The 25,673-nt window shown below is 37.5% G+C and overlaps 1 protein-coding gene across 6 annotated transcripts in view; it reads right to left on the reverse strand.

The window, feature by feature from the left end:
* LOC149846942 (putative cyclic nucleotide-gated ion channel 20, chloroplastic) overlaps positions 1-25,673 on the reverse strand; it is a 206,395-nt gene that overhangs the window by 137,605 nt on the left and 43,117 nt on the right. For all 6 annotated transcript variants that reach the window (XM_089996678.1, XM_089996677.1, XM_089996676.1 and 3 more), the window contains one exon: positions 7,142-7,390. In XM_089996678.1, coding sequence (XP_089852804.1) covers positions 7,142-7,390 — 249 coding nt within the window. The remainder of the gene's footprint in view (positions 1-7,141; positions 7,391-25,673) is intronic.

A 25,673-nucleotide genomic window follows, 5' to 3' on the forward strand; every position in this document is an offset into this window, starting at 1 on the left:
GGAAAAGGAGGTATAGGTAATGGACAAGACTCAACTGGATCAACCTGTAGCGGGGAACCGGTACTAGAGTAATATGGAGTGGATTCCAAGAAAGAGACATCCGCACTGACATACTCTCGGCGAGAAGTAGGATCATAACATTGATATCCCTTTTGATTTTTGGGATAACCTATAAATATGCATTTTGTAGCTTGAGCAGCTAATTTATCATGGTCAGGGCCAAGTTTGTGTACAAAACAAACACATCCAAATACTTTGGGCGAGAGGGAGAAGAGGGGGGTATTGGGTTTTAGGATATGAATTGGAATTTGATCACCCACAGAAGATGAAGGTATGCGGTTGATCAGATAGCAAGCAGTTGTAATCACATCACCCCAGTATAACGCAGGAACATTGGATTGAATCATTATGGTCCTGGCAACATCAAGCAGGTGACGATGTTTTCGCTCAGCCACCCCATTTTGTTGAGATGAATAGGCACAGGAAGTTTGGGGTTGGATGCCATTATCTTGGTAAAATTGTAACAGACCTTTTGATTTAAACTCGAGAGCATTATCAGTGCGAACAATCTTGACAATAGATTCAAACTGAGTTTTTATTTCAAGAATTAAAGATTGGAGAATACTTGGAACTTCAGATCGTTCCTTTATTAAAAACACCCATGACAACTTAGAGAAATCATCAACAATAACTAGATAATATCGACACTGAGTCCTAGTAGGAATCTTACTAGGACCCCATACATCTGCATGAAGAAGTTCAAAGACTTTATTACTAGACTGACTCTGACTCGATAGGAATGAACTTCGATGATGCTTGCCCAGCTGACATGCTTCACACTGAAATGATGTGGTGGAAGGAATCTGAGGAAAGACCGACCGAAGCTTTGACAATGAAGGATGACCAAGACGACGATGCCACTGAACAGGACTGAATGAATGTTCCACTGCAGCATGAACAGTACCCATTGAATGATGTAAGTAGTAAATTCCATTTTCTTCATAGCCTCCACCAATCTTCTTCCCCGTCAACAAATCCTGAAAATTACAACCCATTGGATCAAATATTACTCTATTGTTTTGTTCTTTTATAAGGCAACTAACAGAGAGTAAACTTTGAGGAAAGTTTGAAGCATGAAGAGCATTTTTCAACTGTAATGAGGAGGATATAGAAATATTTCCCTGACCAACAACCGGGGAGGAGCTCCCATCGGCTAATGAGACTCCAAGTTGAGCCTTAATATCCTTTAGATCTGAAAAGACACGTGAATTTCCACACAAATGGCTGGATGCACCAGAGTCAATAACCCACTTACTATCAGTCGAATGAAGATGATTTCCGGTTGAATAGGCAACACCAGCTACAGGAGGGGTGAAACTCAAAGGTCGAAGAGCTATCAGCTCATCATATTCCGCACGACTAAGGGTGATACTACTTTCATTTGCAGAGATATTTTCCTGTGCCTTTGTTGCCTCGAGAGTAGTAACATTGGCTTTAGGAGCATATGACTTTGATGAAGAGGGGATTGGCCGGCCATGCTTATCCCAGCAATGATCTTCTAAATGTCTAGATTTTCCACAAAATGTACATTAAAGTTTTCCTCTGCCTCCCACACCTCGTCCGCGACCTCGTCCTCTGATGTTCTGAAAATTTCCACGCCCATAACCAGATGAGACAACTAAAGCAGATGACTGAGTCACAGACTGAGAATGTGGAAGAGAGATCGCAAGTCTACTCAGACGATTATATGCCTCAGCAAGAGTAGGTACATCTGAACCAGTCAACATTTGGATTTTTGCAACAGAGAATTCTGAAGATAAACCTGTAAGAAACTGAGCAACCATAGTTTGTTCTTGATGATCCTTTTGTTTCGAACAGCAGAGAGGTCTGTGAGCATTAAGTCTTTCAAAGGCAGCTTTTACGGAGGCATAGTACTGAGCCAAGGTTTGATCTCCCTGCTGTAAATTATATATTTTCTGTTCAACTTGCAGGATACGACTCACATTAGTCTCTTGTGAGTACGTATCTCGAAGATTGTCCCACATCTGTCTGGCTGTATTATAGTAAATTAAACCATCTGCAATATGAGGTTCGACACTATTCATAATCCATGACATAACTATGTCATTATCTTCATTCCAGGTAACATATTTTCCCACCTTTTCATTGGGTTCGTCTTCCAACAAGACATGTTTTCTACGATGTCCAGATACCGACATCATAAATGTTCTGGGCCACCTAGCATAGTTAGTTTCATTCAACCTTACAGACGAGCCGTACGAAAATAGATTGGCAAAAGCTTTATATTCTCCAATATTTTCCAATTTTGAATCACCTTTCGAAGTTTCAGCCATACTTCTGGTTCAGTAAAAAAAACTAGACAGACTCCAATCAACTCAAGGAAACACGTGTACCACCCACACATCAACCGATATGACAATCAGCAACTGTTCACACACAAAAAAAACTCACTACAGTAAGGGACAACAGCCCACAACCATAAAAAAAATTTTCAGCACGTCAGTGAATCACGACCAACATAACTCTGCATACGCAGAACCTGGTTCATAACATGGGCTGCTCCTCGGACATATACAACTCGTCAATCAGTCATTTTTCAATCACAAGCAACACCACTACTTGTTTGATTGTTGTTTCTTCAAAAAACTAGGAAGTCGCAACATGAACTCTCGATACAGAAAAACACTCAGGGCCCAAATATCAGGGTGTCATGGCTGAAATCAAAACATTGATAGATTAACACATTCACGGCTGAAATGTCAGGATAGAAGCACTGATATCTTTCACACATTCACGGCAGATCAGAAAGCAAATAGATTAACACACAGGAGCTAACGTGGTTCAGTGCAAATTGTACCCATGTCCACGATATCAAGATCTCACGCCATGAAATCACAAAAAAACAAGGCCCAAACATATGCAGAATCACCAACAGCAACCGCAGACTCACCAGGGAATGAAATAACCAACATTCGTCAACACTTACCAACAGCAGAGTCAACCTGGAATGAAATAAGACTCGGCAACAAAGAACCACGGCAGGAACTCACAGCGAAGAAGAAACTTGGCAACAGGTAGTCACGAAAAAAAAAAACCCGAAAAGCTACCAAACCCACAGCAAGCATCCACGACCAGCAGCACGCCCAGATCTTTCATCAGATCTTAAAAAATAATTTTAATCGCTGACCTGATTGGAGAAATAGTTTCATTAGATAGAAGTTTGATCACGATCGACTGTGCTTTGATCACACTCGATCATGCTCCCACGATCACGATCGGCTATCGATCACTCTCCCACGATCGGCTAGGCTCTGATACCATGTAGAAGATGCACCGAACCCTAGATAGAGAGAGAGAGAGAGAGAGGGAGAGAGAGAGAGAGAGACGGCTGCACAGGAAGAGAGGACTCGATACTTGTTATTAGGGTCTCTCTCTATGTTAAATAGAGAGAGGCTTAAAGAAATAATTACAGCCAAGTCCATAATAAAGGCAAAATTACAAATAGCATTAAATATAAAAGAACGTCACTTAAAACCACCTGTCTTCAACAAAAGCTATGATCATGTCATTGAAGGAGAATGAGAACGGTTACACGCTATTCTTACTTAGTGATACAAGTTACACGCTGAAGGAGGATGAGAACGGATCAAGGTATTACATCGAACTTCCTCAAGCAAGTATTGTAACCCAACCTTTATACAAAAGATCATAAACACTCCAAGAATTACATTATTTCCCCCCACCCACATAAAGTTCTTATAAATCAACGGTGTTCTTGTTCTTCTAACCAAACAATTGAAACAACTGGGCAGATTCCTGAAATTCTGTTTTTCAGAATCGGAACTCAGTACCAAGTACCAACTCTGAGATATCTTATCGGTTTAGTTTAAAAACTGGACACTGATACCCAGGTCATTCCACAAAAATGCCCAAATCCCATGCCTTTCCAATTCTCGCATGAATGGATATCTCAACTCTCGGACATACCAGATTCCGAAATCTGAAGAATTTAAAAATGTAGTTCAAAAGGTGGATTCTAAGTCAAGTATCCAAATAAACAACAAAGACAACAAGAATCAGTAAGTAATGACTAAAATTACCAGATAACGATGTCAATACCAATAATGTCACAAAATGAAAATCCAAACATTTTTTTTATGAAAATAATGAATTAAGCGTATCATCACAAACTGAAAATTCCAAACAGTAAAGAAAGATAAAAACCTGGTTGAACAGATGGTGGAATCCAACGGCGCATTGAAGAATTTCGTGCACGATGGTTCTGATGGGTTCCTCTGCATCGTTCCAGATCGCTTCGAGGGCATCGTGGCAGTCGTAGTAATCGCCGGAGTTGAAATTGTTGAGGGCGACGTGGAAGGCGAACGCTATTGCCGAGGAAAAGCGTGAAGAGAGGGAGAGTGAGTGGGAGAGGAGAGGGAGAACGTGCGTGAAGGAGGAGCGTGAAGAGAGGGAGAGCGAGTGAGAGAGGAGAGGGAAAGCGAGTGGGAGAGGAGAGGGAGAGCGTGCGTGAAGCCGAAACCCTATGTTGTGGTCAAATGAGGGCTTTGACCCTCATTTGACCATGAAAACTTAAGGCGTGTATGCCTCAGCATGAGGCGTGCGCCTCGCCTCAAGGCGTGCACCTCAAGGCGTATGAGGCGCACGCCTCGAGGATTTTGTGCTTTGTACGTGTGCCTCAAGGCTTAAAGCCCCTCGCCTTGAGGCGAGGCGTGCTTTTTGCGCCTTGAGGCGCGTTTTTAATAACACTGGTCTCAGTTGTTTCTATGATTCGTGTCTGTGCGTACCCGCAAGCCAGCTAATATAGAAACAAAGCTATACATGTTCACATTACTTGTTGAATTGAGTATCATGTATAAATTAAATGTTTATGCTAGATTTGTTCTTTATTATCTTACTTATGCACCTACCAGTTTTTCATGAAACTGACCCGTCTTATGGGTACAGGTGATGATTAGGTCAGTACGATAAGTGAAGGCACAATGACGTGATGATATCAAGATGAAACTCTTTCCCTAACGTTTAGCCCCTTGGGACATTTTTGTAATTTTGTATAAGGGTTTCCTTGAAATTTATAAACTCTAAATTATTAAAATTGTATTTCTTTTTTATCTATTTGGTTTTGAATGTATAGAGTTTCAAATCCCCTGATGAAAACCCTCTCTCTTGGCTCTCTCCCCGTGCCCTAACCCCCTCTCGTTTACCCCCTTTCTCTCTCTATCTCGTCTTCCCCCATTTTGTTCTCTCTCTATCTCGTCGAGAGAGAAGAGAAAAGAGAAAGAAGGTGAGAGAAAGAGAAGAAGAAGAAGAAGAAGAAGAGGAGGAAATAGAAAGGAAGAAGGTGAGAGAGAAGAAGAAGAAGAGGAGGAAATAGAAAGGAAGAAGGTGAGAGAGAAGAAGAAGAAGAATAAGAGGAAAGAGAAAGAAAGAAGGAACAAGGTGAAAGAGAAGAAGAGGAGGAGGAAACGGAAAGAAAGAAGGTGAGAGAAACATTTTTCTTCTCCCCCATCTTCGGACTCCAATCTCCCTTCTTTGGTTTCAGACCCGCAAAGAGAGAGAGGCAGTGGAACAAATGGCCCTCTCTCCCTCTTTTTTTATACCCATCTAATTTTTTAGTATTTACCTTTTTTACTTTTTTATAGAAAATATCAGTTAACCCTTTTCTTTACCAAATATCAGTCTTCTCACATTTATTAAAAACATCAATAAAATTAATTTTTTACTAAAAACTGTCTTTTTTTACTAAAAACTGCATTGGATTTATAAACTATTATATGGATCTTACATTGGACCCACACTATATATAATTATATATATAGCTGTGTCCCCATACCCACATTTTTTGAAATTGCCATGTCAACCCTCTGTACCCGTACCCATGTGACATAGGGGACAGCCACACATTCAGGGAGTCTCTTTTAGCATCTCCCTGACAACAAACTTATTCTCAGTTCTCACTGATGTTAACTTGGAGTGCTATCTCTAGATGGACTGGTACTGATCTTTCTTGGCTGGAACCAGCCTTTTCTTCTTTTTCTAAATTGAATCCTGCAAGCAAAGGGTGACGGCTTGTCAACCCCAGCACCCTTGCAACTTTCCAAACATAAGTTCAAAAATTGCAATTAGCAAAGGGTTATGTACTCATATATTCCTCAGCACTAAAGAATGAGGATGTACAAGAAACAGAAAGAAATCTACTGTATTTTTTAGCACCAAAAGAATTTCTTGATTAGCAATTTTCCTCAAGAAGATTGGTGACTTAACTTTAAACCATGTCATTTGTTTTAATAATCATTTTTTAAATTTTATATACATACATATATATATATATAGAGAGAGAGAGAAGATTATTACACATTTATGAGAAATGATATTAATGTAAGAACAAACAACAAAAGAGCAAGGCTGGTCATCATGAAAGAAACAGGGACAGACTTAAATGGTATGTAACAACAAAAGTTTGCCTCTGACCTCAAGTAATATGAAGGATATCCAAATTCAGGTCTCAAGTAGTTTCAAATATTTCAAATTCAACAATATGCAGTTGTATGTCACAATACTAAGATCCTTTTCACAATCTATCTACAGACAGAAGGAAACTTGACATTTAAAGTAAATCCCTGGTTCAAAAGAGCAAGGTTGGTCATCATGAAAGAAACAGGGACAGACTAAAATGATATGTAACAACAAAAGTTTGTCTCTGACCTCAAGTAATATGAAGGACATTCAAATTCCGGTCTCAAGTAGTTTCAAATATTTCAAATTCAACCATATGCAGTTGTATGTCACAATACTAAGATCCTTTTCACAATCTATTGACAGACAGGATAAGGAAACTTGATATTTAAAGTAAATCCTTGGTTCATTTCTATAGTATAGGGAGCCTTCTCAAGCTTATAGTAAATGATGTGAAGACAAACAATAATGAATAAATGTTTAAAATAAAACAATTAGAAGAGATGATGCCTTATTTGAACACATCGTCATGCACCCTCACTAAGTGAAAACCTATTCAAAAGTATTTAAATTAAAACCAAACTAGAAGCTGAGCAAGTCACAGAAAGAACCAACCACATCTAAGAGTATTCAAATTAATACCAACCTGTAACCCAAACAGGTACCAACAAGAGCCAACCACATGTCCAGCTAGTACAAAAATTAAAAGATTAATGACAAAATTAGCCCATGCTGACTCAAATATGAAGCCACTTGGAGACTGTCCCGCGAGCAGAGGAAGAAACCTAGACATTCTTGGGAGATATTGAAGAAGAACCACTGCTCTTAAGAGATTCTTCGCATAGTTGGCTGATCCAGATTTAACATACTTCGGCAAAACTCCCAGAATCATAATCTGAACAAAGTGGAGAGATATTCAACAAGAGTTATAGAAATCTTTGAAAACCAGAATATGAATGACACTGGCATTCTTAAGTATTATCTGAACATCAAGAATACTTTACAAAGTAAATTCATTCAAATTGTAAATATCCACATGAAAATTTTACATGTTTCACAAGGCATGATAATATTAATAGGGATGAACAAGGTTTACAAGTAAAAGCAACTTAAGGGGCAGAACTCTAGAAAGTGTTTCTTGTTCATCGAACAAAATGCAAAAATCCCTTTTTAAAAACACTGAAAAAATCATCACATACCAATAAAAACAAACGAAAAGTAGGAATAAATAGATGATAAAAAGATCACAAAAAAATTATTTCAACTACCCTACTGATTCATCACACATCACACAAGATGGGTTAAGAGTTGGAACAAATGAATCAAGTTCAAATAGTCAAGCTACACTAGCTCACAAGATTTGTGATGACTTCTAATCCATAAAAAAATTGGGGATGAGTAACCCTCAAGAAAATATACCGTTCAGTAATTTAATTGATATTTGTGCCCAATAAGACATCTCTACTAAGAACAGATCTCCCCATACTATCAAACTCAAGTCTCGATGCCATAAGAAACTATAATCTTTATTTGATCTTATGACTTCGCCATGTAAATTTTCGATGCCTTACACTAAGCATAAGAGGTTGCTGCGTCCAATCTTTACTGAGTCAAAAAATAAAACTCTTGGATTGATTTGTCTTCCTTCCTAAACCCAATTAACTCTTAAAGTAATTGGTATTTCTAAACCAATTAGATTAATGATATATATCATTCAAGAAACTCCACTCATTTTGGCTTCTTTGAACTTGGTCAAGTTAACAGTTGTGCTTTGCTCAACCGAACCCAATAACCATGACTTGACACGATAAAAAGGAGGGGTTTTTAAGAAGGCAACCCGATAAGGGTTGCCCGATTCTTTTAAACAGGTGTTAGGGTTCAGAGAGAACCCTAACCCCGATCACAAGGAAGAGAGGGGGGTGGAAGGGCCGCAGCAACCGGAGATGTGGTAACGGCTTCCGCCACTTTCGGAGGGCCTCCTCCTTCTTCACAAAAGGTTGGTACTCTCTCTCTCTCTCTCTCTCTCTCTCTCTCTCTCTCTCTCTCTCTCTCTCTCTCTCTCTGTGCCCACGCCGAAGAAAGGGGCTCTGTCACCGGCAAAGCTTCGGCTATCTAGGGCCATCGAAGGCCCCTCGAGCACTCCCCTTCACAGCAGTGGAGAGGAGCGACACCAGCCAGCATTCTCCTGCAACAGTTGTCTCCGGCCACCGGAAAAATCACCTACGGTTCTTCATTGAATCTTGGTGAGGGATCGAACAAGGGTTCGATTCCGTGTAAGGGTTTGAGATGAGAAGCCACGGAAATCCGTTAGATGGCTACTTTCTTGATTTTCAAGAATCAATGGGGTTATTTTGGTCTAACCCTAGCCCGTAAAATCCCCAAATCAGACCGATGGGGGGGGGGGGGGGGGGGGCGGCTGGGGTAGTGGATGGCCCCAGCCGTGGAGGTCCCGAGTTTCTTATAGGGATACCCCGGACTTGGGGGTTTCCTAGTTAGGAAACGAGAAACACGGGTGGCCTGAGTTTTTGCATGTCGCTATTTTCATTTCATTCCATGATAGGCTTAAGAAGGTTCTTGAATGTTTTTTTTCTGTAACCCTGTTAGTAGTAGATTTGTAGAACATAACATGAAGGTCAAAATTGTCGTTAGTCGATCTTTTGAGTTTTTCTCCTTGTGTCTCTGCCAAATGTTATGATCTTGTGTTTGACAAGAAAATGTTGTTTAAGCTGACGAATACAGTCGACCTGACGTGTTGATTTCAATCTTGTTTCTGTTAACTGCATGAAATTTTCTATATTCCTGTTGGAAATCTTGATTTCTGACTTCCATTTAATTTTGTTGCTTCCATTTGGGGGTAGTGTATTCTTGGATTGAATGTATGATTTTGGATCTGGGTTGGATTCGTGTTATGGATGCACGTCAAGAATGTAGAGATATACTACTTGTTTTCTTCTTGTTGTCTGTTTGGCACCCACTGTTATACCGTGACATGCTGGCTATGCACATGGTTTTATTAAGTGGCACAAGCTTGTTCTTGAGTGTAGCTTAAATCCATAACTGTAGGATGCAGTATGGGATTCTTGAATCATAACTTGAGTTGCCAGTTATATTTAATAGTGTTCAATATAACCTGTTCAAGAAGAAAGGACACGTAAATCTGAAATCAAATACATGATGTGATTTGCCTTTGTTGTTTCCCTTTTGGGCATTGTATTCTTGAATAGTCTATGTGTTCATTTAAAATCTTGTGTATTGGTATATCAGTGAAGTATATGATTACTTGTTGATTGATATGAATCAGTTTGTGTTGGTCCCGAAACTGGTCCAGATTTAATGGATTTTGTGTATGATCAAAATTCTGATCTGAACAAAGAAAAATTTTGGAACCTACCTATACCTATGTGTATGTCAAGAATCCCAGACTTTGGGACTATGCTGGAATGCTTAGCTAGAAGGATGGGGGTCCGGGATTGGTAAGCCCGACCATCTTCCCTAGCATATGCCAAAGTTTACACTTCTACTCGGTAGTTGTGTAAATGTTACTCTTTTTGCATTTCATGATACTGGTTGTGTAATCATGAATATGAGTATGACTCAGTCATTGATATTTCTTCTTGAGCATGTATATTTGATGAATATGTGAAATTTTACATGTACACTCACACTCAAAAGTGATATGCATTGGTTAATACACGTATATGATGTAGGTACCACACATAGTGAAAATGCATATGATTGAGAGATGACATGCATATGGTTGGGTTATGTTTGCATGAGTGCACATGCTTTTGGCACTATTGGCCTAGTGTTATGAATAAACACTACTTGGTTTTATTATGTGATGCACCGATGACCTAATTAGACCATCATCGGCCTGAAGAGCCGTGGGTTTGTTTTCCTTTCACATAAGTTTTTTACTGCATCACTTAAACCACATAAGTTGGTATGGTACACTACTACATTGTTCTAGTTGTCCTCACGGGCTGGAGTTCCGTAAGGGTTCCCGCAAGGGAGGATGCGGGTTTTCACTTTACTTTTGCATATGGTGTTACGAACTTAAAGAATTGAAGTAAATTAAAAACATAATAAAGAACAATGTAATATATGTTTTGGGATCTTCCATATGGAGAATGGAGATCTTACAGATACGGTCTTGGAAAGACTGTGAGGATACAAAAACTCTGTGTGTTGTAATTTTGTTCCCTAAACCCGATATTGAAGTTCCTTCTACTGGTCACGGTTTTAGGAAGAGTCTGTCACTTTACCTGGGGGTGGTGTGTTGATCACAGTTGTGATTGTTTTGGTACCAAGAAAGTGGCATTTGTTGGTGTGGGGTGTCCCTTGTATCCCCAACATTAGATGTAGAGGTCTAATGTAACGACCCCAATTCATACCCTTTGAAAAATGCGGAATATTTTTTTTTCTAAGAGTTGCGGAAAACTTCTCAGAGACCTGGGGTCCCTACAGTTCCAATTTCAGTTGGATAACCACACACCACAAACCAACTTACATTTATCATTCATAACCAATCCAACTGAACTCTTTTATTAATGAATCAATAAGAGTCATATTCAATGTCAAACGTGAAATAACAACTTGGAGTAAATAAGAACTAAAAGAAAATAACACTAGAGCCACTCTGTCCGTAAATGAAGCCGTCTAAAACAAATGTGGCCCTCGTATCCCCTCAGAAGCGAGTCGATTTCGCTGATCACCTGTGTTTGGGAAAAACCAATAAAAGAAGAGGGTCAGAAATCCGAAGAATTCTGTGTACAGGTTTCCCTAATGAATCAAATAAGAAAAAGACAGGTTTCCCTAATGAATCAAATAAGAAAAAGAGCATAAATAAGATCCATGTAATATTTTGAGGAATACGGTTATAATCAATTCATAAGACAATTAATCATTCATGCAGAATTGAACATAAGGGAACACGAAGTAATTAACATTGATCACAACTTAATCAATAAGGAAATTAAATGCAACAGAGATCAACATCCTCCAATGATCAATGTATAACAACCAAGTGAACAGGTAAACATGCATGAACTAATGCAGAGCAAGAATATGCATGATTTATGTATAATGCATGAACCGATATTATCTTTCATTTAAGCTCTCCTCTTTCCATATGCATGTCCTATTAAATGCACACAATCTTTAAGTTCCTCTTTTTAATTTATCATTGCCCGCGGATACACCAAACGGGTACAATCCCCGAGGTCAAGTAGGGTTCCCGGGGTAACTTCACACACAATTTGTATTTTATTACCGGGTTCCAAACTTAGCCCTCGACCGATATCAGGAAACAGCACCATCCATCGGAACCTTGGAAAACAGCATCCAAAGTCGGGGACACCAGGGAAAACAGCATCCAGTGGCGCCACTTTCTTGGTATACCAAAACAAACTCACAGATGTGACTAACACACCACTCCCGGGTAAAGTGTTGGATTCTCCCTAAAACCGTGGCCAGGAGAAGAACCTCAATATCGGGTTCAGGGGCAACAAAACGCACACGGAGTTTTTGTATCCCCACGGTTTCCCCTAAACCGCAATGTCCAAGATTCTCACGCTAAAGCAGGGACATCAAGGAGAAAGTGAATTACACTGTTTTTTATTTTCTTTTATCTGGTTATTAATTCATTTCTTTTACATTTGCAAATTCAGATGCAGAATTAATAACATAAGCTTGCACATCAGCATGCTAAGCTTTTCACGGGACCACCGCCCGTGACAACATAGAACAGTGCGGTAAAACAATAATATTATATTTGATTTGTTGCAATGCATCAAAATAACTAAAACAGAGAACAACTGGTTCTCGAGGCTCACCCAGCCCCTAATGATCCAATTTGATCATTACTACATGCATAAGCAAAAATCATAAAGAGTATGCCACTTATGCATTCTTTTCACATGTTTTTCAATACGCATTCATTTAGGACAATTTAAAGGTGTGCATGAAACAATAACATACATATACATATGCATGAGTTCACAACTTTAATTTAAATTTCATGCTTTCATTCCATACACATGCTCATATCCCATGTATGATTTTTATTTAGCCTGTCAATGCAGGCTTTAACATACATGTTCATGTCACATGCCCATTTTAATGACATTACACATCTTAATCAGCATGTGAACCTTCAAGTGGTGGTGCACGTGTCAATACGTCAAGTTAGTGTACGATGTGCATAAGATGTAGCTTGGCAGCAAATACTTTGATTTTAGCTTAATGTGTGAAATGCAGGAAAACAAAACATATCATACTCTTACACACATAGGTCTGAATATCAGGTAGGCATAAATATGAAAATTTCAAGAAGAACTGAACCTTACACAAGCCAATTTAACTCAGCCTTAAAATATTTAGTTTAAGCCTTGGAAAACAGCATGTACGATTACATGTTTAGCTAAATTATGAGAACACCCATAATGTTTGTGTCATACAGATTACATGGGTGTATGCCTAACAATCTTTACACGTCCATATGCCTCTTAATCACCTTATAAATAGGTATAACAGGATGCATGACATAGATCAATCATGCTACTAAGCAATTTAACAATTATGAAGCAATTGACCACTTACACATGAGTATATAAAAATTTTATAACCATGCAAAGCTGGACTAACACAGGTATAATGTAGTCTTATTTGAGAAGCAATGACCCAGCCAATATATTGAAACCAAACTAACAACATAATCAACACGTAACTAAATTTGTATATTAAACATAAACTAAATCATTTCATGTATAGAAACATAGGCAACTTATGAATAATCAGATCACTAGAGAAATCCGATAACCAAAATCTTCATAAGACATTAATTGAAATCCTTAATATATATATATATATATCCTATTTGTGATCTACCCATCCTAATGTAAAACAGGATTGAGGACAGGGCAGTAGACTCATTCAGGAGCCCCCTCCATAGACCAACCCGAAATCCAAACCCATTTTTCCTTTGAATTTCAGTCGTACCCTTGGTTCCGACATACCCAGCAAGAGCTCGGTTCAAACCGACTCTTGTGCTTAGCTGGACATGTACCATATCAAATTTAGTATAAGAGGACTTTAAATCTGTATAGATACAGAAACTACAAAAGTGGCCAATTTAAATCCATGTCCAACATGCTAACCCCAAAGAATTCAAGGTATTTTATAATTAAATATACTAAAAAGGAAATCTGCGCATGTAAATAGGTCTGAGTTTGTTCACAATTTTAACCACGTAAATCTTTTAACATGCTGTCCACCATATCAGCAATTAAGTCATGGAACAGCAACTGTACAGGCCATCAAATCTGGATTTCGTGAGGTTCTGTTTATACCTCCAACAAAAATTCTACCACAGCAGAAAAACAATTTCTTAACAAGAGCACCACACAGTTTTACTTTTCTTTTTACCATGATTCAAGACTGTGGCAGTTTCACCCAAACACAAATACCAACATACACCAGACCGTGTGACATGTCAATTTGTAAATACCTACCGACTGATTTAGCAACAATCAACATAGGCTAATTTTTCAGAGCTGCTGGACCTGTCGTCTACACACACACCCACACCCACACACATGACAATCCATATTTTTCATAGATAAAAAATCTGTTTTACTATAAGAATGCATCCATACCTACAATGTTTCAAATAACCAAATAAAAAGACCATGAAACACATGGATTTCATCCATGGATTGTAGAGTAAATGCTTAGATTTACTCCCCCACATGGTTTACACTAAAATACTTCATGGAAATTGAATCCATGTTCGTTTTCCTCACTTAACCCAAAAGAAAAACCTGTACATTTTTAAGAAATTTCCGGAGATCTCTCCGGCGATCGAAGGCTGCAGTCGCGTGGGTAGGGCCGGCTGAAATCCCCCCTTGCGGCTGTTGTGACGAGGGTACCTACCGTGGTTGCGGTGGCTGCGGCTCTCCGGCGACCTCCACCTCCCCAAAACACGCCCACACGAGAGAGAGAGAGAGAGAGAGAAACGAGGGAGACGAGGGAAGAGGGTGAGACCCCCTCTTCCACCTCCCTTTTATCGCCGAACCCCCCCCCCCCCCCCCTTCTTGCCGAGATGGGTGGGGATCGGTTACGCCAACCGACCCCCCCCCCCTTCCTTCCTTTCCCCCTTTAGAAACAGCAGGAATCGTGCCCTAGGCACGATTCTTGCTCTTTCCCTCTTCTAAAACGAATGCAGCCCGATATAGGGTTTTAAAAACCCTGTCGGGTTACGGATCCGGGTCGGGTCCGACCCGGGTCCAAGCGCTTCTTGCTTTTAAATTAAATTTTAATTTTTTCTTTTAACGAGAGGGTCGGGTCCGGGGCTGCAAACTGCGGCTCAGGATCCAAACCCGACCGAACCCTTGCCTCCCACTTGGTATGGATCCATGGATTGGATCCAAATGGATCCAATCGTGGATCCCCTAAAAATACTCATATAATATATATATATATTTTTATATGTATTTAATCAGGTATACGAATATATAGGGTATTTTACCTATATCCATATGGATCCTATCTGGGTATTGGATCCGAAATGTGGATCCCAAGCTCATATATACATTATATACGTAGTTATCTCTTAAATAATTCGCCTAATTGAAAATTTTGTACTTATGTAAGTACATATAGGTTTTACGAAATAAATATATATATAAAGACCCCTTTATGGGTCCCGGATCCACGACTTGGATCCCAGGCCCAAATCACTTAAGTTTTAAAAAAAAAATCGTGGTTATTACATCTAATGTTCTGAAGGTGATTCGGTCGAGGGTTAAGTTGGAACCCAGTAATAAAATACAAATTGTGTGCTAAGCTACCCTGGAAACCTATTTAACCTCGGGGATTGTACCCGTTTGGTGTATCCGCGGGCAATGGTAACTAAAAAGAGGAACCTAAAGTTGTATGCATTTAATAGGGCATGCATATGGAAAGGAAAAAGGGAACTTAAAGGTAAGATAATAAAGGAATTCATGCATTCTCTTGTTCTGCACTAGATCATGCATAATTGAATTGTTCTCTATATCATGACATGATATGGTGGTGGTATGTAATTTACTTCCTAAAAGCATGTTGCAAGGTTTGGTTATTTAGTTCTTGATATATGGTATTGCTTTACTGTTGTCGACTGGTGAGTATATGCAATATGTCGCATGTATAAATTGTTAGATACTGCAAATTGTTATATCTGCACTCTCTCAAATCATTATACGAAATTTAATCCATGTTCTTTGTCTCGCCTGGTTTCTTTAGAAGTAGTTGTGCTCAGAATTTTGTTTCTGACACCCTACTTTGTTGGTTTTTCACATAAAATGATGAGCAGTGAGGTTGGACTGGCTATTGAGAATGGATGAGAGTCATACTTGGGCTTGACAGCTTCAGCAGGGGACAGAGTGGCTCTTTCTTTTATTTTTTTCATTGCTTTTTCAGTTGTTTTATTTTCGGTCGAATAAAACATTGTCTCTGAAATTTACTCTTATTTATAAATAAAGAAATTGTTTTGGTTCGTATGGATGATGGTTGTAAGTTCGTTTGTGGTGTTTGGGCTATCCAGTTGGAATTGAAACTGTAAGGACTTCGGGTCTCTGAGAAGTTTTCCGCAACTCTTAAAAAAAAATATTTCTTATTTTCAAAGGGTATGAGTTGGGGTCGTTACAGATTTAGTTCACCTTAGTATAGTTAAGTGTCATTTTAGCTCACACCCAGTACACTCTTGTTACTCACTTCACTCTATAGTCAATGTCTCATCATTTCATGTAGAATTGTGTTTATTTTCAATCACCTGGTCTAAGAGTCTAGTTGAGAGAGTGTCTTTTTAGTTCACCTAAATTCAAAAACCTTAGAACCCAGTTCAACCCATTTCAAACATTATCTTCCAAGTGTTACTCTTCACCCATCATTTCTGATCTTGGTCATTTCTACTTAGAGTGGCAATTCAGCAAATTCTAGTCTGGACTCTGATCAATTCTTTTTATGAGATTACATCTATATCTGAGATCCAACTCATGTTTCAATTTGGACATTAGATCCAATATTGGATCTGATATCCGATATTCATTTTTTATTTTGGACCTGGATCTTTTTATTCAATTCATTTTGTTATCTATATCCAGGGTCCATTTCGTTTTCTGAACCTGGATCATCTCATTAGATATCCAGGGTTCAATCATCTATTATTCTGGATCCGTTCTTCAATTCATATTTAATATCCAGGATCCATTTTCATCTTATCTTTGATTCAGGATCCATTTTACAATCTTATCTTTGATCTAGGATTCATTTTCCAATCCTATCTTTAATCTAGGATTCATTCATCATTTTCAAGTATGGATCAGATTCATGGTCTGAGATCCAAATCCATTTATCATTTTGAAACTTCGGATCCAGATCCGAATTCAACTTTTTTTCTTCTAATTTCAAACCTGGGCTCAAAATTGATCTTTACATTTTAATCTAAACCCAACGCTTTACATTTGATACTTTGAAATGCCCTTTTCAAAAAAAACACTTTTTTCAATATACCATATCTGGATCCGGATTGGATTTTGATTTGGATTTTTGTCAATCTCGAACTTCAAAGTGGATCTTAGATCCAATCCAATTCACATTAGATGGGACCCACCTTGGTGCGTCAACTTCTTAATTATTCCCTTCATTTGGTTTTTCTAATTCTTGTTATTTCAAAAATCTAGTTGGTTTAGGACTTTGGTTTTCGCTTTTTATCTTATCAATTTTTAGCTTTTGTTTTTAACCTTTTTTTAACTTTTTATTTTAATGGTTTTAAAAACAAATGTGGACCCCACTTATGTGGCACCACATTTGAATTTTTTGTTTAGAGTTTTAATTAGGTTGGAAAAAGAAAAGTCAAAAAATAAAGCAAATATGGACTCTTCCAAGGGGGGGAGAGCGATTTTCCCTAATTTTGCTAATTGTTTGCTAATTAAGCTAATTAGTGGAACCCCCCTAGAATCCTTATCACATGCTGAATTTTCCTATAAATACAACCCAAGGAGAACATCCAGCCCATGCCATCCAGCCCTCTCTTCTTCTCCTTGACTTTTCTTCCTTAAGGGTCGCCCCTTCTCCTCCTTTTTCGTTTCTTTTCCTTTTGTTGCAGCAAGGGAAGATCAAGGTAATCCCTCTCACTCTCTCTTTTATTTTCTTTATTTCATTATTCCATATTTGCTATGTTTTTATTCTTTTGTTTCACAGCAACATGAAGTAGGAACTCGGTTTTTCATAAACCGAGTCCCACCTTCAATCGGCTACATCAAAGCCAATCCCATGCCCTGCTTTCGTTTTCCTTCTTTTTTAGTTTATTCACAAGCATCATAGATTTAGGTTTACATTGTTGTTTGCATCCATACAAAATCAAAAATATTTCATCAATCTTTTCTTTTCTTTATGCATGTTTAGATTAGGTTTTAAATCTTGTTTAACAGTCATGCCTAAATCTTGATTCTGACCTCGCATTAACATCGTTATTTTATGTGCTTATTTTTATAGTTTCAATCTGAATTTTTTATGAAAGATATATTCATATGCTTACGTGAATCTAACCAAGTTTTATGATTTTGAGGCATCTTTTGACCCATTTTTAAAATCAAGAACCGAAACCAGTTTTTCTGCAGCGTCAAAACGTTGTGCATGACCTGGGTCAATTTGCCGGAATCATATCTCCCTAACCGAAGATCGTTTTTCAGATCCATATAAAGTGGCTTCTTCGTCTGCATGTCTAGTTTATTTTGGATGATTTTGGTGATTTTTTATGACTGTCAGGCGTTGTCCAGAATCAGGATCATCTTGCCGGAGTCATGTCTCCCTAACCAAAGATGATTTTTCCGATCCATAAAAAAGGATCTCTCAATTGTCATGTCTAGTTTATCTCTGAAAAAATTTATAAATTTTCATGATTGTTTGTTAGTTTATTACAGCCCAAAACCGTGACAGGTACAGAATGTCGTGTTTTGCAGCATTTTCTACTATTTAATTTAAAATCTTTTTCTAGCATAGTTATTAAATTTATTTTTCGATTGCATGTTGCTTTTAGGGTTGTTAACAGTGTTCATATCAATTTTCAGAATTTTTAGAGGTCATTTGATATTTTATTCTGTTGTTTTTCAAAAACCGGTTTTTCGCAGAAGCCTATTATGCAAAAATACGGGCAAATTCAATCTTTTCTTATTTATTTTATCGTTTTCATAAATAGTTTTTATGGTTTTAAAATCTGATTATTTTCTTGATCATGCAAGGGTGCTCTCCATCTAATTTGGTGTCGATTCAAACTCGTTTGGCTTTCGGATTAGCCATATTTTAAAACCGTTTTCTAAAACCCTGGTTTTAAACACTGTTTTTGCAATTAATATCAATCTTAAGGGGTATTTTGGTCATTTTGCCTTCAATTTCAAAATTCCTATTTTATAATTAGTTTAGTTTTATAGTTTATTAAATCATGCATTTTCATTTAGTTTATTTAAGGATTTTATTTTATGAATGCATGGGAAAGGCTTATTTCAGGATAAATATCCCTCAATTTCCAGATATTGTTGGATAAATCCTGAAAACCTACATTTTTCTACTAACATGTTTGCTGATTTTACAGGAAAGCTCAATATTTTATTTTCTCTTTTATTTTATTATTTAATTAGTCAATGTAAATGATAATCAAATACAAAAAAAACCAATGAAAGTTTAATTTTCTGCATAGTTTAGGATTGCATAAGCATATAGTTTATTTTCTTAATATCAACTGCTATGGTTTATCATGCACATGAACTTTTTAAATTCCACAATGGTAAAACACGAATGGCACGTGCACCTTCTTTTAAAAAGTTAATAAACTTAGTTGAATTCGTATTTGTGGTCATAGTCAGAATACGAATGAAATTCAAGTTTTATTACAACAACTACGCCTTCATCCCAAAACAATTAGGGTCAGCGATATGAACCAAAAAAGAAATTCATTTTGGGTCTTCCACATGAATCCTTTTCCTCCAATCATTTCTATCCAACGCCATGTCCTCGGTGAGGTTCAAAGCATTCATATCCTTTCCTATCATCTCCATCCAAGTCTTCCTAGGCCTACCCCGACCTCTTTTAACTAATATATTTTCCCATTTCTCCAACCTTCTAACTGGAGCATCATTAGGCCTTCGCCGAATATGTCCAAACCACCGTAAACGATTCTCTCGCATCTTATTTTCAATGGGTGCAACACCTACCTTCTTACGTATCTCTTCGTTCCGAATCTTATCTTTTATTGTATTTCCACACATCCATCTAAGCATCCGCATCTCAGCTACACTCATTTTTTGAATATGATGTCTCTTGGCAGCCCAACATTCCGTACCATATAGTAAAGCGGGTCTAATAGTCGTCCTATAAAACTTTCCCTTCAACCGCAATGGCATTCTACGATCGCACAGCACTCCAGTAGCACTTTTCCATTTCATCCACCCAACCTTTATCCTATGATTTACATCTCCATCAATTTCTCCATACTTTTGAATGATGGATCCCAAATATTTGAAATAATCATTCACCGGTATATCTTGCTCACCAAGCTTCACTACACTCCCATCACTACTTCGTTGCTTACTAAACCGACATTCCATATATTCAGTCTTACTCTTACTCAACTTAAAACCTCTAGCTTCCAATGTCTGTCTCCATAATTCTAACTTAGCATTAACCCCAGCTCTAGACTCATCAATCAAAACAATATCATCAGCAAACAACATACACCACGGTACATTTTCTTGAATTGATCTCGTAAGCTCATCCATCACTATTGCAAATAGGAAAGGGCTTAAAGCAGCTCCTTGATGTAACCCAACCGTTATCGGGAAATTGGTTGTCACCCCTCCACAAGTGCGGACATTGGTTACTACTCCTTCATACATATCTTTAATTATACTAATGTACTTGAGAGAAACACCTTTCTTCATCATTGTCCACCAGAGAACGTCCCTAGGTACTCTATCGTATGTCTTCTCTAAATCAATAAAAACCATATGAAATTCAAGTTTTATTAATCTCTTTTAAGTTACAAAAGCCTAAACACTTGGGTTATTTTCAAAATCATTGCATGCTTTCAAAATATTTTCCAAAAACTTTCTCTTAGGATTTAAATGAAGTATATTTAAAACATATTTGTGGCCATAGTCATAAATATGTGGCGAATTTATTTCATCTGAATTCTATAAGGCACAAAAACCCCCTTTTTCATCAAAAGAATTTACAAAAACAAAGAGATTTGTCAATGGTTTTCTCAAAAAAGAATTGTATCCATGCATCATTTAGATTTAGGTTGCATCGTGCACGAGCCTACAAGGCCACACTCCCCATTATTTGATTCTCTATCACAATATTTCTTAAAAAAATTTGTTTTTCAACAATTCCAAGCATGCATCATGTTTTCATCAAACTTCTTTTCCAAATCATGTCATGTGTGTTTTATTCCCTCTGCATTCTAGGATTTAGAATAATCTTTTAGACATTTGAATAAAACAAGGCATATTGTTCAATCTTTGGTTCTATTACCCATGGTTAAGGCGCGAGGAACGGTTAAACCTCGTACCGATAGGCGAGTCTCCTCTCTCAAGTTTTTCCTGCAGTTTTCAAAATTGAGACGAGTTTTCTAAAAACCTTTTCAAAAGGTCAGTTGACTTGCAAAAGTAAATTTTTGCATGATAACAATAGGTTGGGCCCTTCTACATTAATCCCCATATCTTCTAGTAGCTGATGAATCTATACAATCTCTATAGTAGTAGTTTTCATAGCTCGGTATTCAGCTTCGGTAGAGGATAACGATACCTTTTGTTGTTTTTTACATCTCCATTAGATTAATGAGTCTCCTAAAAACACACAAAATCCAGTTGTGGAGTGACGATTATTTGGATCACCTCCCTAATCGGAGTCAATATAAGCTATTAAATTTAATTCAGAGGAAGAGGATAAAAATAGTCCCTTATTCAATGATCCCTTTGTGTATCTGATGATCCGCAGAATTGCACTCATATAAACGAATGTTGGTGCATGTTGAAATTGGCTGGCGGTATGAACTGCATGTGAAATATCTGATCTAGTAATACTCAGATACATCAAGGATCCTACAAGTTGTTTGTAGGGAGTGGGATCTTTGAGAAGAATTTCATCATCAATTTCCATTTGACCTGTCAAGAATCTCAGAAGCAAGTTTAGTTTGAGATAAAAAATAACCTCTATATGAATATGCAACTTTAATTCCCAGAAAGTAGGTCAGAAATCCTAAGTCAGACATTTCAAATTTATCTTTTAAAATATATTTTATGCTCTTAATTCCTTTAGAATCGCTTCCAGTTATTAGCATATCATCGACATATATGAGCAACATTATTATTCCTGCGTTGGATTTTCTGACAAATAAAGCGGTGTCAATAAAATATAAGGAGAAACCATTTTTCAACATTATATAGTTAAATTTGTCATACCAAGCCTTGGGGCTTATTTTAGTCCATAAAGTGTTTTCTGGAGACGATGTATTTTTCCTTTAGGAGACTCCATTCCTAAAGAAACATCCATATACACTTCTTCATTAAGATCACCATTTAAAAAGGCATTTTAACATCCATTTGGTAGATGTTCCATTTTTTAATAAAAGCGACGGTAATAAGGCATCTGACAGTAATCATTCGTGCAACAGGGGTAAATGTTTCTTCATAGTCAATATCGTATTCTTGACTATATCCTTTGGCTACTAGACGAGCTTTATATCTTTCAAGAGATCAATCGCTCTTGGTTTTGACCTTAAACACCCATCTACACCCTATGGTTTTCTTACTCTTAGGAAGATCTTGAAATTCTCAGATCTTCGCTTTTCTGAAAGTTCTAAGTTCATTTTATTCATAGCTTTTATCCATTCAATACTTTTTTGGCTTCTTCAAAGTTTTTGGGTTCTACATATGAGTGAATAGCACTAAGGCAAGCTCTATGTTAAGGTGTGAATGAATCGTAAGAAGTGAACCTAGAAGGGACTTTTCTATTTCTCTCAGTTCTTCGTGGATTTTCCTCATTTGAAGAGGTAGTTCCACTAGATTCGTTATATTTTTCTATTGTTGTAATACCCGTGATTTTTATCAGATAAATAAAGTTAAGAGTTAGAGCCTTAAGTTGGTACAAGGATATTTTTTAGCGTCGTATTTGTTTAATTGTATTTGGATCTTGGGTATCCTGTTTGGATCTTCAATGCCAAAACCTTAATATTTTATTCGAATCATAGATATTGGATCACAAATATATTATGCGGATATCTAACAATAAATTTCAATCTCTTGTTTGGGCCTCTGATTTTGGGTCCTCAATATCCGGGTTAGAATTGATATTGGATCCTGGATGAATGGTAGGGATCCATGAATTTTAAAACGGGTCTTAAGAAAAAACGTAATTAGAATCCATAATAGTTTATTTTGGAGCCATATTCATCTACTGAAGGTTTGAATCCAAATTACATCATTTGGATCCATAGTTTCAACCGTGTAATAAAGAGAAACTTTTTGGATCCAGGATCCGTATCAATTGGGGGTCCATATATATATAATATCATACTCATGTATTAGAAAAATAAAATAAATTAATAAATAATATAACAATAAAATATATTGGGATCCACAGTTAGATCTATTTGGATCCAACCTGCGGACCCACTTCGTAAAGGTGGCTCAGGTCCAAACCTGCAGCTGGATCCCGAGTCTCGGGTCCGGATCCGGGACCGCGCCCCTTGTTAAGAGTTCATTAAAGAAAAAAAATAAGTTAAGAAGGCAGGGCCGGTACAGGGCCTGCCTGATAAAAAACTGTTAGGCGCATGCCAAAAGATGGGGGTGGGGGATGCGCAGCCGCCGATGGCGAGGAAGGGGTAACGGCCTCCTCCCTTTTCGAGAGGCCACCCTCCTACAAAAGTGCACGCTCTCTCTGTTTCCCCAACTTCCTCCCTCACTCATTACCTTCCTCCTCTCTCTATGGCACGACTTGAGGAAGAATGCACGACAGCAGGGGAACTCGGCAATGGAGCTACCAAAGCTCGGGACCTCTCCTCTCGCGGCGGCAGCCACCATCACGCCGGAAGAGGTAGGATTTAATGTTGTTTTCCCTGTTTGGTATGTCATGGTTCAAGGATGCTGTGTGGGTGGCCAAAAATCCCTAACGGAAAAAGGGTATTTTGGGCTTATGGTGCTTGAAATCCCAAATCGATTGAGTTGGGGATTTCGGATACCTAGAAGAGAGATTCAATCGAGCTAATGCCTGCCATGTTGAAATATTATGTGTAAGCCAATAATACGATAGATGACACCGTGTGTTAACTCGATGTTAGGTTTAGATTAATCGTGTGTTTTAGTCTGTGGTAATCTGTGTTGAAAGTTGAAACCCTAATCGTTTGAATTTGATTGGGTATAACTGCATAGTTCATTTGATATCATTTTTTTGTTTCAATGTCAACCTGTGAGCAGGACCATATAACAGTAACATTCGGGTGTACTAAGTCTTTGGAAATAATCAAAGGATAGAAAAAAAAAGGTGGATTTGAATCCGGGCCGGCAAGAGAAGGGAATCTAGCATGTATTTTCATTTGTATTTTTGTAGGTCTGGTGGGTTATTTCTTTTTTTTATCAGTTTCTCTAACATAAACAGTTTGTGTTACTATATGCCTTGTAGAGTCAACTTTAGCATGCTCTAGCTTTGGATGCAATGTTAGCTCTACTAATTACTAATTTGTATGCTTAAGAGGGAAGTTCGGTCATGGTATTGTCTCAGTTCTGATAGAGTAGGGGTGAGTGTTGCTATTAATATTAGGGGTTGAACTGGCATCGTTCTATACATAGTGACTTATACAGACTGCTCCTGACAGAAAAGTCATAGGTTATCATATTATACTTTATGCTGTGGAAAAAAAAAGGGATTAGTCATTGGCATAGCTTGTCTGCGATATTCAAATATATATATTAATATATACCTCTGCATACTGAATTCTGCTAATAAAAGAAAATTTACTTCGGAATGATTACCAGTGGGTCATATTGTGGTTATTCGTTGCTAATTAGTTTCGCTATATAATTTGATGCAATTCAGATGAACCATAGTGGTGCAATATTTCTATTTAAATGTCATGATAGCTCAAAATTTTGTTGACTTTTATGTTTAATTAAGCAACAATAAGTTCTTTGATATATGTGTGTTAAGTGTGGCTCTGAAAATGTCGACTTCTCTTAATTGTTGATTCCTGTAAAATGTTCATACTAGCTATATGCTATTATTGGACCTCAAAGGAGGATCAATGTTAATCTATTTTGTTGTTTCATCATAGGATTCCGGAAATTTAGTTTGACTAGCCCTGTATGTGATAGCAGTGATATTTGTTAAATGAAATCTATAGGTTCATAACAGCATGTGTTAGGATTAGGAATCATCATGCTTATTTTGTGGGATCGTTAAAATTATTGGGAAATGGATTGAAACATTTGCTATTTCTGAATATACATACTTGGTTGAGACTTTCTGATCTATGTGCGTGCGTAGGGAATATTCTCAGGTATTTGAAATTTCTGTTATGCGTAATCTATTGTGGGAAAAATCTTGGAAGCATGTATAAATGAGAATCTAGTTGGATTCATATTAAGTTGAAATTCAAGTTAACACTTACCTGCATGTTCAGTTGATATGCAAATTCCTATTTAGATGCCTATAGGTTGATGTTTGGTTCCATATGAAGCTGCATACTAGTTAGATGCCCAATGCCTATGTAACTGCATAGTAAGTGTATGTTCAACTTCGTACAAAGTTGCATATCAAGCTGATATTCAATGCAAACTTAACTGCATATCAGGTTATTCACTGTTACATGAAGTTGTATATTAAACTAATGCTCAAATGCATATTTAGTTGCATAGTAAAATGATATTCAATTTTATATACTAAGCTGCATAATTTAGTATGTTCAATTGCATATTTTTTAAAATATTCAAAATGCCCATTAAGTTGTATATCAGCTAAAACCCGATGGTAGGTTGTGGCAATTTTGAAAAAAAAAACTAATGATGAAGAATGATAATCTGGTAACCGAACCTACAGGTAGGTTTGTTGTGGACATATGAATGTCAAGCCAGGGCGTTACATGT

Source organism: Nuphar pumila, chromosome 2 (assembly GCF_984573655.1).
Source record: "Nuphar pumila chromosome 2, dmNupPumi1.hap1.1, whole genome shotgun sequence".
Classification (NCBI taxonomy): domain Eukaryota; kingdom Viridiplantae; phylum Streptophyta; class Magnoliopsida; order Nymphaeales; family Nymphaeaceae; genus Nuphar; species Nuphar pumila.